The sequence below is a fragment of the Manis javanica genome, chromosome 3 (genome assembly GCF_040802235.1).
Source record: "Manis javanica isolate MJ-LG chromosome 3, MJ_LKY, whole genome shotgun sequence".
NCBI lineage: Eukaryota > Metazoa > Chordata > Mammalia > Pholidota > Manidae > Manis > Manis javanica.
This window is the reverse complement of record NC_133158.1, coordinates 113228985-113245845: the sequence shown is the minus strand read 5'-3', so window position 1 is coordinate 113245845 and position 16861 is coordinate 113228985. Positions and strand designations below refer to the sequence as shown.

Genomic DNA, 16861 nt, shown 5'->3' with positions numbered 1-16861 from the left:
TCAATAATGACCCTAAATGTAAATGGACTGAATGCACCAATCAAAAGACACAGAGTAATAGAACTGATAAAAAAGCAAGACCCATCTATATGCTGCTTACAAGAGACTCACCTCAAACCCAAAGACATGCACAGATTAAAAGTCAAGGGATGGAAAAAGATATTTCATGCAAACAACAGGGAGAAAAAAGCAGGTGTTGCAATACTACTATCAGACAAAGTAGACTTCAGAAAGAAAGTAACAACAGATAAAGGACATTATATACTGATAAAGGGCTCAGTCCAACAAGAGGATATAACCATTATAAATATATATGCACCCAGTACAGGAGCACCAATATATGTGAAACAAATACTAACAGAATTAAAGGAGGAAATAGAATGGGATGCATTCAATTTGGGAGACTTCAACACACCACCCACTCAGAAGGACAGATCCACCAGACAGAAAATAAGTAAGGACACAGAGGCACTGAACAACACACTAAAACAGATGGACCTAATAGACATCTATACAACTCTATATCCAAAAGCAACAGCATACACATTCTTCTCAAGTGCACATGGAACATTCCCCAGAATAGACCACATACTAGGCCACAAAAAGAGCCTCAGTAAATTCCAAAAGATTGAAATCCTACCAACCAACGTTTCAGACCACAAAGGTATAAAACTAGAAATAAATTGTACAAAGAAAGCAAAAAGGCTCACAAACACATGGAGGCTTAACAACATGCTCCTAAATAATCAATGGATCAACGACCAAATTAAAAGGGAGATCCAGCAATATATGGAAACAAATGGCAACAACAACACAAAGCCCCAACTACTGTGGGACGCAGCAAAAGCAGTCTTAAGAGGAAAGCATATAGCAATCCAGGCATGTTTAAAGAAGAAAGAACAATCCCAAATGAACAGTCTAATGTTACAATTATCGAAATTGGAAAAAGAAGAACAAATCAGGCCTAAGGTCAGCAGATGGAAGGACATAATAAAGATAAGAGAAGAAATAAATAAAATTGAGAAGAATAAAACAATAGAAAAAAATCAATGAAACCAAGAGCTGGTTCTTCGAGAATATAAACAAAGTAGATAAGCCTCTACCAAGACTTATTAAGAGAAAAAGAGAATCAACACACAACAACAGAATCAGAAACGAGAAAGGAAAAATCAAGACGGACTCCACAGAAATACAAATAATTATCAGCAAATACTATGAAACCTATATGCTAACAAGCTGGAAAACCTAGGAGAAATGGACAACTTCCTAGAAAAATACAACCTTCCAAGACTGACCAAGAAAGAAACAGAAAATCTAAATAGACCGATTACCAGCAACGAAATAGAAGTGGTAATCAAAAAACTACCCAAGGAAAAAAACCCCGGGCCAGATGGATTTACATCAGAATTTTATCAGACATACAGAGAAGACATAATACCCATTCTCCTTAAAGTTTTCCAAAGAATAGAAGAGGAGGGAATACTCCCAAACTCATTCTATGAAGCCAACATCACCCTAATACCAAAACCAGGCAAAGACCCCACCAAAAAAGAGAACTACAGACCAATATCCCTGATGAACGTAGATCCAAAAATACTCAACAAAATATTAGCAAACCGAATTCAAAAATACATCAAAAGGATCATACACCATGACCAAGTGGGATTCATCCCAGGGATGCAAGGATGGTACAACATTCGAAAATCCATCAACATCATCCACCACATCAACAAAAAGACAGACAAAAACAACATGATCATCTCCATAGATGCTGAAAAAGCATTCGACAAAATTCAAAAGCCATTCATGATAAAAACTCTCAACAAAATGGGCATAGAGGGCAAGAACCTCAACATAATAAAGGCCATATATGATAAACCCACAGCTAACAGCATACTCAACAGTGAGAGGCTGAAAACTTTTCCTCTGAGATCGGGAACAAGACAGGGATGCCCACTCTCCACACTGTTATTCAACATAGTACTGGAGGTCTTAGCCATGGCAATTAGACAAAACAAAGAAATACAAGGAATCCAGATTAGTAAAGAAGAAGTCAAACTGTCACTATTTGCAGATGACATGATATTGTACATAAAAACCCCTAAAGACTCCACTCCAAAACTGCTAGAACTAATATTGGAATTCAGCAAAGTTGCAGGATACAAAATTAACACACAGAAATCTGTGGCTTTCCTATACACTAACAATGAACCAATAGAAAGAGAAATCAGGAAAACAATTCCATTCACAATAGCATCAAAAAGAATAAAAGACCTAGGAATAAACCTAGCCAAGGAAGTGAAAGACCTATACCCTGAAAACTATAAGACACTCTTAAGAGAAATTAAAGAGATCACTAACAAATGGAAACTTCATCCCATGCTCCTGGCTAGGATGAATTAATATTGTCAAAATGGCCATCCTGCCCAAAGCAATATACAGATTCGATGCAATCTCTATCAAATTACCAACAGCACTCTTCAATGAACTGGAACAAATAGTTCAAAAATTCATATGGAAACACCAAAGACCCCGAATAGCTAAAGCAATCATGAGAAGGAAGAATAAAGGGCGGGGGGATCTCACTCCCCAACTTCAAGCTCTACTACAAAGCCACAGTAATCAAGAAAATTTGGTACTGGCACAAGAACAGAGCCACAGACCAGTGGAACACAATAGAGACTCCAAACATTAACCCAAACATATATGGCCAATTAGTATTCGATAAAGGAGCCATGGTCATACAATGGGGAAATGACAGTCTCTTCAACAGATGATGCTGGCAAAACTGGACAGCTACATGTAAGAGAATGAACTGGATCACTGTCTAAGCCCATACACAAAAGTAAATTCAAAATGGATCAAAGACGAACGTAAGTCATGAAACCATAAAACTCTTAGAAAACACATGGGCAAAAATCTTTTAGACATAAACATGAGTGACTTCTTCTTGAACATATCTCCCCGGGCAAGGGAAACAAAAGCAAAAATGAACAAGTGGGACTATATTAAGCTGATAAGCTTCTGTACAGCAAAGGACACCATCAATAGAACAAAAAGGTATCCTACAGTATGGGAGAATATATTCATAAATGAGAGATCCGATAAGGGGTTGACATCCAAAATATATAATGAGCTCACACACCTCAACAAACAAAAAGCAAATAATCCTATTAAAAAATGGGCAGAGGAGCTGAATAGACAGTTCTCTAAAGAAGAAATTCAGATGGCCAACAGACATGAAAAGATGCTCCACATCGCTTGTCATCAGAGAAATGCAAATTAAAACCATAATGAGGTATCACCTCATACCAGTAAGGATGGCTACCATCCAAAAGACAAATAACAACAAATGTTGGTGAGGTTGTGGAGAAAGGGGAACCCTCCTACACTGCTGGTGGGAATGTAAATTAGTTCAACCATTGTGGAAAGCAGTATGGAGATTCCTCAAAATGCTCAAAATAGAAATACCATTTGACCCAGGAATTCCACTTCTAGGAATTTACCCTAAGAATGCAGCACTCCAGTTTGAAAAAGACAGATGCACCCCTATGTTTATCGCTGCACTACTTACAATAGCCAAGATGTGGAAGCAACCTAGGTGTCCATCAGTAGATGAAGGGATAAAGAAGATGTGGTACATATACACAATGGAATATTACTCAGCCATAAGAAAAAAACAGATCCTACCATTTGCAACAACATGGATGGAGCTAGAGGGTATTATGCTCAGTGAAATCAGCCAGGCAGAGAAAGATAAGTACCAAATGATTTCACTCATATGTGGAGTATAAGAACAAAGGAAAACTGAAGGAACAAAACAGTAGCAGAATCACAGAACCCAAGAATCAACTAACAGTTACCAAAAGGAAAGGGACTGGGGAGGATGGGTGTGAAGGGAGGGATAAGGGGAATAAGGGGCATTACAATTAGCAGACATAATGTGGGCAGGGGCATCATGGGGAAGGCAGTATAGCACAGAGAAGAAAAGTAATGACTCTATAGCATCCTACTACACTGATGGACAGTGACTGTAATGGGGTACATGGTGGGAACTTGATAATGAGGGGAATCTAGTAACCACAATGTTGCTTATGTAACTGTATATTAACTATACCAAAATAAAAACATAAAAAAAAAGACTCCAGCAATGCTAGAAACCAGGAAAACAATGCTGTTAAAAATTTTAAGAATAATTATTTCCAATCTAAAAATTCCATACCCAAATTATCAAACAAATGTGAAGATATAATAAAGATAATTCAGACATGCTCAGACTTACAAATGCCTAATATCAATAAGCTTCTGGAGGAAGTGGTGAGTTCCATGTCACAAGACTCACTCATGGCCTTAAGAGTCAGGAATCTGAAGTGAGCCAATGACCTAAGACTCCACATTCACCTTATCTTCTCCAGGGAGTCTTCAACTAAGAGACAATTTGAGCTTTCCTGCTTTTGGTTTTTACCCAGTTTTAATTTAAAGACCTTTCATATCCATTACTTTGTTATTAATTAGCAATTAAATGTTTTGGGGAAAATATATCAGAAAAATGTAGATCTGGGGCACATATTCAAATACTGACATATGTTGACATATAAACACATATTGAAATATTAAATAAAATAATGGATAAAGTAAACAAATAAAAGATAATTTGAATCTAGATTCAAAAAATTAAACCCATTTCAATTACAAAAAATCATCCTCCATTTAAAGAATGTTATACTCATACAATGTTGCAACTAAAATTAACAACTTTTAGTAAAATATTATTTCATATTACAATATTGTTTACTGACCTCTGATTCATCACCCTTCTCCCTATAGGCAGTAGCAATACTGGTCTGAACAGCCTTAATCCATGCCTGGCGCAGCTTTTCAGAATCTGCCTGAAGCATACAACTTCTAAAAGAAAACAATATTGTTTCCTCAGACACTAAATTAATTTTCTCAGACCAAAAAATAATGACAATAAAGTTTACTTTTTTGTCCAGTTTGCTATTTAATAATTTTTCTAACAAAAAAATAATTTCTGGTGAAAGGTTTTATTTCATCTATCTTAAGAACAAAGTATGTTCATGAAGAAATCAAGGTATCAATGAAATAAATTACCTATTGGAAAAAAAAATAACCATTCCTGGACTTTTAAAGAAAAACTAAATTTACCATACAAACACAACACTATTTTTTTCTATTGGACAGAAATAAATAATAGATATCAAAGAACTGATCTAATCTATGACTTCATCATCATTAAAGTTAATAAATTTTCATATAACAACCTTTATGGAATTTAAAGAATACAATACTGAATAGAAGTTATATAAATCTCTGACTACAATACCTATAATTATTAATTATTGAAATTTACTTTTAAAACACTTTTTTCCTCTTTAGCACACACAATCACAAGTGAAACAAATTTCTCCACTCTGCAAAGTTCTTTTATGACAAACCGTAAAAACATAAAAGCAACTCTCCAATTCTTTAGAACCACTCACTTTGTCGGAGAGACTACCTCAAAGCAGAATCGCCGTTCTATGTCTTCACAATGCTTCACTGTGCAGAGCCTTAGATCTTCCACTACTACAGTGGGGTTATCCTACAATAAGGAAACAAAACTCTCATAGTTTCCAATCTCGGTTTTAAAAACTCCTCCTAAAAATAACATACTTAAAAATACTCTGTGGAATAAATGGTCTTATCTTAAAGATTTATATTTTATCTTATTTTAGACTAGAGACAGGAGTTATAAACATAGATGTAACTAACAAAGGTAATTCTGTCCTGTTAACAATTTTACCTGCCTTTTAGTCGCCATATAAGGATTAAATAAAATAATTTATATAAAGAGCTTCAGCTAAACTTGGTGATTAATTAGTTGGTGATCAATAAATGTTAGCTTCCTGTTTCAGGAAAACAAATTAGTAAAAACAGTATTAACAAATTTAGAGATTTCTATTTAAATTACTTCAAGCCTACCTTTTAATTTCATTTTTAACCTTTTGATATTATTACCTTTTGCTCTAAGGTATTATTCCTTAAAAGGTAGCCTTTCCTTGAGCCTCAAAATAGTACTATGGGAAGGTAATGTTATTCCTGTCACAAACTGGATATATGAAGAAATAAAAGTAACAATTCTGAGACAAAGAAAAAGCTATCTCAAAGGTAGGAATTAAGAATTCAGGATTCAAAATTACTCAGCTTTTACAGACCAAATATTATTACTTCCCAAGTTTGAGTCCTTTTTGCATGCCCAAACATAAAATAAATGGTGATTTTGCACACAAGTATTTATGGACTTCACTGCTTTACCAAGAAAAATAGATTAAAAAAACAACCTGGGTAACTCAGTGGTTTTTCACTTAATTTCTTTACAACACACCTACCTTAAACTTTTTCTGGTAGACCAACTGATTGTTCTGTATTGAAAACCAGCGTCTAAATAAATACAAAATAGAGTATGTTTTCACAAACATAATTTATGTCAGTCCTTAGAAATATTTGGGAAAGCATTATCAGTTTATGGTAATGTTTTTTGAGAAGTGCACTGTTTTGTTTTGCTTTATATAAATTATGTCAGTGAGATAACTATTGAAAGTAAAGAATAATCTTAGGCAAATTTAAAACCAGAGATTAGAAAAATTACTATATTTCATTCATTTTATGTCAGAAATTTATATCCTAACAAAAGTTATTAGCCTATATGCTATCATCAAATAATACCTGTTTCAAAGGAAAAATTTAGTTTTTTGAAGTTCTTCAAAAATAGCTAAAATACTTCCCCCAAATAATTGCTTTTACTGTAAATAAATAAATTTATATTGTAAATAAGGTATCTTTTTATATATGGTAAAACAATGAAATAATAGTGTTCAGTTTTCAACCTTTCTGCAGCTAATTCTGCAAGTGTTTAATTTGTTAAGCAAAATAAGAAATTAAATCATCATTTTAAAACTGGTATCAAATGAGATAATAGCTAATCACTTGGCCTTTCACGTAAAGCAGAATAATCAAAGTTATTTCTAAAAATGATCACTCACCTATTTATATTATTCTGCTCATTACTGTAAATTATTAGGCAAACTATTTGCAATCTTCTTTAGAAAAGATAAGTTATGATACTATATTACTAATTCTAATTTATTAAAACAGTAAAAGAACCTGAAGACTTAACAAGAAAAAAAAAATCACAGCCAAAAGCCATTCATAAAAGACAGCAAAAAATTCTCAACAAGCATGAAAGGTATGATTATTTGACTCATTATTTTAAGGTAAGTCTCATGTGAGATGATTTCTATTGCAAACATTAGTTGTTAATCAATTAGCAGACAGAGATTCTACCTTTTCATTGACACTAATACAAAGGACTACAAAATGTATTTAGACATATTTAGAGTATCTATTTTAAAAAATAGTTAATTCTCCAGAGTAATTAGATGCTTTTCTATTTTTATGATAGACAGATTGTTAGGTCTTCTTGCCAGTTAAAAAGGCATCAACTTTACAATTAAAATAGAGATTTGTTAAGTAAGCATCCAGATAAAACCAGGTGAGTTGCCTCGAAATGCAAATCATCAAGAGGCAGGCTCGAAAAGGAAGAACTTCTAGGATTCTTTGCTTTGGGACACATAATTCATTAGAATGTTTAAGGAAATACCTACAAACAAACAAATGGTTGAGCCCTGCCACATAGGATGACATGCAATGGAAAAAAATCTCTGACACTGATTAAAGCACTTTAAAAAATATCATTTGGAATGAACTATATTAATAACAATTCTTATGTTTTACAGTACAGTAATCATATTTTATAAGTTCATGAAAAACTACACATGATTTTATTGCACATAGAAAAATACCCATATAACCATATGAACTTTTCATGCTTCTGAGATCTTCAAATTTTTTCTTTTGATCTGCTGCATCTTAGGATAACAGCATCTAAAAATAATAACAAAATGCTAATAAAAGCTTAGGTATTTTTGTAAGAAATCATTTCTTCTGATAATTAAATTTATAAGTCATACATATGTCTGAAATGCAGTTTCTCAACCATCTACCCACTTCTGGGAGATTATCTCACTTCATCAGTTTTTATACACTCAAGAAAGACACTACAAACTCATCTTAAATTGACCTAAGGAAAAAATTCATGATGTATCCTATGTAGAAAAAAGGGTTCAATAACTAAGTTCTGAATGTCTTCCAACATTAACCCTTCTCATCTGACATTAAAAAAAAGAAGAGCTGGTGGATTAAAGGTGGCAGTGTGAGAGGTGAGACAGAGGCCTCCTCCTAAAACCACAAATAATATGAAAATATAATTAATACAACTAATCCTGAAAGAGCAACAGGAAAGAAAGCTGCAGCAGACTGCATACACCTGGAGAAAAGAATAGACCTCAAGGAAAAGGATAACGTACCAAAGTCCTTCACCCACCCCAGCTCACCAGCAGGAGGAAGAGAAACAGAGCGGGGAAGGAGTGGAGGCCTGGGACTGCTGAACACCTAACCCTGGAGATCCTGCTCTGGGAACACGAACCTACATTGCATAGTTCTCTGGTGATTAGTGGGGTTGGGACGCTAAGACAGACAGAATACCTGGAGAGACTGAGACTCCAGCCAATTGTGGAGAACAAGGATCCACATCCAGCTGCTCTGGGACAAAAGAAAGGCAGGAAGTCTGAGAGGCTTCCTAACAGTGAGAGGGCTGCTAAAGGGGCAAGGATTACAGACCTACTGCTCAGGAAAAAGGAAAGGTGGACAAAATTGTCCGGGCTCACTCTGCCCAGCAAGTTGAGAACTTTCAGGAGCTATAGGCACTCCATTCCCCAGCTGGATATGAAGGTCCAAGGCCCACCACAGTGATATGCAGCCTGCTGTGCCTTCCTCCCAGCCACCCCACACCTGATTTGCAAACCTGCAGCCCCTACCCCCAGAGGGAAGCCCTGCCTATAGCAACTACAAAAGCAAAGCATAGAAGCCAATACCTATTGCTCGGCCCACTATTTCCAGCAATGGAGAAAGGCATAAGAGCCAGGAAGCAAGAAACAGCTCATTCCTCCCCGCAGGCACCCATACCACTCCCCTGCTACCACCAACATTGCCCCAGACATCAAACAGTTCCAGAGAGAAGAGCTTCTGGGCACTAGATGCAGCCACATAAAATATGAAAAGTCAAAGGAAACTGGTTCAAACAAAAATTCCTCAAAGACCTAAAAAAAGGATCAAGTGAAACACACCTTGTCAATTTTCCTGAAAGAGATTTCAAAATAAAAGTAATAAACATGCTAATGGAAGTACAGAAAAATATACAAGAACTCAGGTACAAATTCTGGTCAGAAATCCAATCATTATGGAATACACTGGAAAGTTTTAAAAGCAGATTACATATGGGGAGGAGACCATAAATGAAACAGAAATTAGAGAAGAGGAATACAAAGAAGCTGAGGAACAGAGAGAAAAAAGGATCTCAAGGAATGAAAAAATATTGAGAACTGTGTAACCAATCCAAAAGGAACAATATTCATACAAGGGGTACCAGAAGAAGACAAAAAAAGGGACAGAGAGTGTCTTTGAGAAGATTATTGTTGAAAACTTCTCCAGTCTTGGGAAGGAGATAGTCTCTCAGGCTATAAAGTGCACAGATCTCCCAATACAAGGGAACCTAGGAATACAGCAACAAGACATATAATAATTAAAATGGAAAGGCCAAGGATATGAACAGACTATTAAAAGCAGCCAGAGAGAGAAAAAAGATCACATACAAAGGAGAGCCCATCAGGCTATCATAAGACTTCTCAGCAGAAACCTTACAGGCCAGTAGGGAGTGGCATGATGTATTTAATGCAATGAAGCAGAAGGGCCTTGAACCAAGATTACTTTATCCAGCAAGATTATCATTTAAATTTGAAAGAGGGATTAAACAATTTCCAGATGAGCAAAAGCTGAGAGAATTTACCTCCCACAAACTAACTCTACAGTGTATTTTGGAGGGACTGCTATAGATGGAAGTGTTTCTAAGGTTGAATAGCTGTCACCAGAGGTAATAAAACCACAGTAAAGAAAGCAGAACAGTTCATTATTAAGCAAATGCAAAATTAAATCAACTACCCCCAAAGTCAGTCAAAGGATAGACAGAGAGTACAGAATATGATACCTCAATATATAAAGAATGCAGGACAAAGAAAAAGGAAGGGAAAAAAAAAGAGAGAACCTTTAGATTGTGTTTGTAATAGCATACTAAGTGAGTTAAGTTAGACTCTTAGATACTAAGGAAGGAAGTTACCCTTGAATCTTTTGTAACCATGAATCTAAAGCCTGCAGTGGCAATAAGTACATACCTACTGATAATCACCCTAAATGTAAATGGACTGAATGCACCAATCAAAAGATATAGAGTCACTGAATGGATAAAAAAACAGGACCTATCTATATGCTTCCTACAAGAGACTCACTTCAAATCCAAGGACATACACAGACTAAAAGTCAAGGTATGGAAAAAGATATTTCATGCAACTAATAGGGAGAAAAAAGCAGGAGTTGCAGTACTCGTATCAGACAAAATATACTTCAAAACAAAGAAAGTCACAAGAGACAAAAGACATCATATAATGATTAAGGGGTCAATCCAAGAAGAGGGTATAACCATTATAAATATCTATGCACCCAACATCAGAGCACCTACATATGTGAAACAAATACTAACAGAATTAAAAGGGAAAATAGAATGCAATGCATTCATTTTAGGAGACTTCAACAGTCCACTCCCTCCAAAGGACAGAACAACCAAACAGAAAATAAGTAAGGAGACAGAGGCACTGAACAACACATTAGAACAGATGGACCTAACAGACATCTACAGAATTCTACTCCCAAAAGCAGAACAATACACATTCCTGTCAAGTGCACATGGAACATTTTCAAGAATAGATCACATACTAGGCCACAAAAAGATCCTCAGTAAATTCAAAAAGATTGAAATTGTACCAACCAGCTTCTCTGATCACAAAGGTATGAAACTAGAAATAATTACACAAACAAAATGAAAAATTCCACAAACACATGGAGCCTTAAAAATATGCTCCTAAATAACCAATGTATCAATGACCAAATAAAAACAGAGATCAAGCAATATATGGAGACAAATGAAAACAATAATTCAACACCGCAAAATCTGTGGGACGCAGCCAAGGCCATATTCAGAGGGAAGTATGTTGCAACAAAGGCCTACCTCAGGAAAGAAGAGCATATGAGCAGTCTAAACTCACAATTAATGAAAACAGAAAAAGAAGAACAAACGAAGGCCCAAACTCAGTACAAGGAGGGACATAATAAAGATTCAAGCAGAAATAAATGAAATCGAGAAGAAAAAAACAATAGAAAGAATCAATGGAAGCAGGAGCTGGTTCTTCAAGAAAATAAACAAAATAGAGAAACCCCTAGCCAGACTTATCAAGAAAAAAAGAGTCTCCACACATAAACAGAATCAGAAATGAGAAATGAAAATTCACAATGGACACCACAGAAATACAAAGAATTATTAGAGAATACTATGAAAAATTATATGCTAAAAAACTGGATAACCTAGAAGAAATGGACAACTTTCAAGAAAAATACAACCTTCCAAGGCTGACCCACAAAGAAACAGCACATCTGAACAGACCATTTAGCAGCAACAAAGTTGAACTGGTAATCAAAAATCTACCTAAGAAAAACACTCCTGAACCAGATGGTGTCACCACTGAATTTTATCAAACATTTAGTGAAGACCTAATACCCATATTCTTTAAAGTTTTCCAATATGTAGAAGAGGGAATACTTCCAAACTCATTCTATGAGGCCAGCATCACTCTAATACTAAAACCAGGCAGAGACACCACAAACAAAGAAAATTACAGACCAATATCTCTGATGAACATAGATGCAAAAATACTCAACAAAATACTAGCAAACCGAATTCAAAAATATATCAAAAAGATTATCTATCATGATCAAGTAGGATTTATTCTAGGGATGGAAGGATGATACAGTATTAGAAAATCCATCATCTTCCACCACATCAAAAAGAAGGACAAAAACCACATGATCATCTCCATAGATGCTGAAAAAGCATTCGACAAAATTCAACATCCATTCATGATAAAAACTCTCAACAAAATGGGTATAAAGGGCAAGTACCTCAACATAATAAAAGCCATATGTGACAAACCCACAGCCAACATCATGCTTAACAGTGAGAAGCTGAAAGCCTTTTCTTTAAGATCAGGAACAAGACAAGGATGCCCACTCTCTCCACTTTTATTCAACATAGTTCTGGAGGTCGTTGCCATGGCAATCAGACAAAACAAAGAAATAAAAGGCATCCAGATTGGTAAAGAATAAGAAACTGTTACTGGTTGCAAATGACATGATATTGTATATAAAAAACTCTATAAAGAATCCACTCCAAAACTACTAGATCTAATACCTGAGTTCAGCAAAGTTGCAGGATACAAAATTAATACATAGAAATCTGTTGCATAACAATGAACTAGCAGAAAGAGAAATAAGAAAAACAATTCCATTCACAACTGCATTAAAAAGAATAAAATACCTAGGAATAAATCAAACCAAAAAAGTGAAAGACCTATACTCTGAAAACTACAAGACACTAATGAGAGAAATTAAAGAAGATATCAATAAATGGAAACACATCCCATGCTCATGGATAGGAAGAATTAATATTGTCAAAATGGCCATCTGCCTAAAGCAATCTACAGACTCAATGCAATCCCTATCAAAATACCAACAGCATTCTTCAAAGACCTAGAGCAAATCGTTCTAAAATTCATATGGAGCCACAAAAGACCCCGAATAGCCAAAGCAATATTGAGAAGGAAGAATAAAGCTGTGGGAATTATGCTCCCCAACTTCAAGCTCTGCTACAAAGCCACAGTAATCAAGATAATTTCGTACTGGCACAAGAACAGAACAATAGATCAATGGAACAGACTAGAGAGCCCAGATATAAACCCAACCACATATGATCAATTATACACAAGAAAGGAGCCATGGACATACAATGGGGAAATGACAGCCCCAACAACTGGTGTTGGCAAAACTGAACAGCTACATACAAGAGAATGAAACTGGATTATAGTCTAACCCCATACATAGAAGTAAACTCAAAATGGATCAAAGACCTGAATGTAAGTTATGAAACCATAAAACTCTTAGACACTACATAGACAAAAACCTCCTGAATATAAACATGAGCCACTTTTTCCTGAATGCATCTCCTCAAACAAGGGGATAAAAAGCAAAGATGAACACATGGGATTACATCATGCTAAAAAGGTTCTGTACACCAAAGGACACCATCCACAATAGAAAAAGGCATCCCACAGTATGGGAGAATGTATTTGTAAACAACATATCCAACAAGGGGTTAATATCCAAAATATATAAAGAACTCACATGCCTCAACAACCAAAAAGCAAATAACCCTATTAAAAAACAGGTGGGGGATATGAACAGACAATTCTCCAAAGAAATTCAGATGGCCTACAGGCACATGAAAAGATGCTGCACATCCTAATCATCAGGGAAATGCAAATAAAATCCACAATGAGATATCACCTTACACCAGTTAGGATGACCAATATCAAAAAGACTAAGAACAACAAATGCTGACGAGAATGTGGAGAAAGGGAAACCCTCCTACACTGCTGGTGGGAATGTAAGCTAGTTCAACCACTGTGGAAAGCAATATTGAGGTTCCTCAAAAAACTAAAAATAGAAATACAATTTGACCTGGGAATTCCACTCCTAGGAATTTACCCAAAGAAAACAACTTCTCAGATTCCAAAAGACATATGCACCCTTATGTTTATTGCAGCACTTTTTACAATAGCCAACATATGGAAGCAACCTACGTGTCCATCAGTAGATGAATGGATAAAGAAGATGTGGTACATATACACAATGGAATACTATTCAGCCATAAGAAGAAAACAAATCCTACCATTTGCAACAACATGGATGGAGCTGGAAGATATTATGTTCAGTGAAATAAGCCAGGTGGAAAAAGACAAGTATCAAATGATTTCACTAATTTGTGGAGTATAACAGCGAAGCAAAACTGAAGGACAAAAAGAGCAGCAGACTCACAGACTCCAAGAAGAGACTAGCAGTTACCAAAGGGAGGGGCATGGGAGTGCGGGTGGGGAGGGAGGGAGGAGGGGATTGAGGGGTATTATGATTGGCACACATGGTGTGGGGGAGATCATGGGGAAGACAGTGAAGCACTGAGAAGACAAGTAGTGACTCTGCGGCATCTTACTATACTGATGGACAGTGACTGCAGTGGGGTGCAGGGAGGACTTGATAATATGGGTGAATGTAGTAACCACATTGTTTTTTCATTTGTAACCTTCATAAGAGTGTATATCAATAATACCTTAATAAAAAAATTAAAAACAAAAAAAAAGAAGAGTTAACTATACTCACACTGTTCAACACTTTAACTAGGCAAGGAAAATGGAATACAATTTTTAATTGCTCCTACAGAATAATCCTAGTTACTATAAACATTTCTAATAAAAAATGAGTTTGTTGTCTAATGTAATATAAAAAATGTTTAGTATTTTAAGCTCATTCTACCTGCAGTTTGAAAGTACTTAAAAAAGTAATTAAATAATTAAAAAGAGATTTTCGAAAACATTGTGCTGAAAACTACTATATTCTGTAAGATACAGAAACTGACCACAAAACCGAAATATAAGAGTCTTTTTAAAAAGGATAATTTATTGGTCTATTAAGAAAAGTAAGATACTACTTTATATCTATCTCAAATTAAAATAACTGAAGAAATACTTCAATGATTTTAGTCCAAAACATTAAATCCATAAACAATCAAATGTTATTAATTTTTAAATACCAATGAGAAGCTTTCAGATGACAAAATTTGAGGTGAAGGGAAGAAAGAAGGGAAAAATACATATTTTTTTAAAACAAGTATCTTTTACCATGTTTGATCACTAATCCTAGAAATGTACTTGAAATGAAGAACATGGGTAAGAGTCCAATTTCTAAATCTATACAAATTAAGTTTTATCACTAAAACTATATAGATGATAGATTCACACACACATTCATACAGGTGCCGAAGAGGTGAACACTTAACAAAATTAAAAGCGTGAACATGTTTGTTCCTTTATTTCAAATTCAATGTAATTTTTCACAGGAAAAAAGACCAAAATGAAAGCAAAGAAAAAAAATCAAGGTTTTGACGATGTTTCCTTTCCACATAACTAATGATTATTACCAAAGGGACCAATTCCTAGTTACTGCTTAAAATTTTTGAAATTTACTAGCTTATTTCCCTTAAAAAAAAATACTGAAGTATTCATATCAATCTACATCTTCTTTGGGTAACTATAAACATATGAAATGTTCTTTCCCAAATTAAAACAAATTGAGTAGAGAGGCAATGAAAAGACTTAATTTCATTCCTCAAATAGTATAGTTATCTTTTCTTCCCAATTTAAAACATTAAGAGACTTTTATATCCATTGCAAGTAATCCAACTGAAATGCAGGTTAATTATGAGCTTTCTCGTGCCAAAGAGGAAACTGGAGTAAGGGGAGGGGAGGGGAGGGGAGGGAAGGAGAGGGGAAGGAAGCCATTTGATACCTGATATGATCGGGCTTTTTCCTGTCACATGAAAAAATGGGGCAGGATTAAAACATAAGGGACAGGTGGTAAAAGAATGAAAACGCAAATGTGCAAATTAAGCAAAGGACTGCTAGCATGATATGAAAATAAAGCAAGAATTAAAGGAACAGGCTTAAGCTCATAACCTAATAAATAGTAACAAAAAAATTGTTTCATATTGTTCACATATCATACATATCTGCATTTGTACAATTAATTCCAACTCTTAGGAATCTGAAACACTATTTCAGAAATATTCAAAAATTTTCTTCAAGTATTATGATACAGAAAATTCTGGTAAGACTTAGTACACTTGAGCATACCTCTATTATTCTCTGCCTCTATGGCGGTCTCTTATAAAATATAGATCGTACCTTTTCCTATCTTAATAAGCAGCTTCTAAAAAATTACATTAAACAATCTCTACAGATTTATCTACATAAACCTGAAACAAATGAAAACTTTTCTTAAGGTGGGATCACTAAGTATTTCAAAGATTATAAAATACATTTAGCCAAATTGTCCTCCCACCTGCTCACCCCTTTTCATCAAATGATAGCAGACACTAAAGCCACATGCAAGTTAAGTTTACCTTTATGTATACACTTGTTATTTTGAAACAAAAGGCCAATAAAAATTTATATCTGTACCAACAGCATATAGGATACTTTGTTTTAAGAAATCATAATACATTTTATGCTTTTAGGTACATTTTCTACTTGAACAAAGACTGAGCATAGCATGTAATTACTGAACTTCTTTATTAGTTTTACCCACTTTTTACTAAATAAATTTATTAACATTTAATTATTTTCCTTGTTCATTCACCTTCTCTAAAATTATCATGAAAAGCATATGAAAAATATAGATATTAGTAACCCATTTGGCACTGATTTGAGCATGAAGTGAAGCTGCCACACTGAGAAAATAGCCTGATATGGAAAGATTATTTTGGTAGTTCTCACATACCTTCAGAAAAATTTATTTTATGGATGTATAAAAACCTTAGAGACACCATACACTAGAAATCTGAAACTAACCAGAAACAAACTCAGCAGCTCAATAAGACATGAAACATTTCATGTCATGCTATTTCAATTATGTCACACAAAATATGAACTCTTTGGTTAACTTTTAAATTATAGAACGATGTTTTCAAGAT

General features: G+C 34.8%; 1 protein-coding gene across 3 annotated transcripts in view; it reads right to left on the bottom strand.

Annotated features, from left to right (window-relative positions):
* ACAP2 (ArfGAP with coiled-coil, ankyrin repeat and PH domains 2) overlaps positions 1–16861 on the bottom strand; it is a 157989-nt gene that overhangs the window by 32362 nt on the left and 108766 nt on the right. For all 3 annotated transcript variants that reach the window (XM_037024133.2, XM_073231868.1, XM_073231869.1), the window contains 3 exons: positions 6390–6441; positions 5502–5602; positions 4800–4905 (listed from right to left, as the gene is read on the bottom strand). In XM_037024133.2, coding sequence (XP_036880028.2) covers positions 4800–4905; positions 5502–5602; positions 6390–6441 — 259 coding nt within the window. The remainder of the gene's footprint in view (positions 1–4799; positions 4906–5501; positions 5603–6389; positions 6442–16861) is intronic.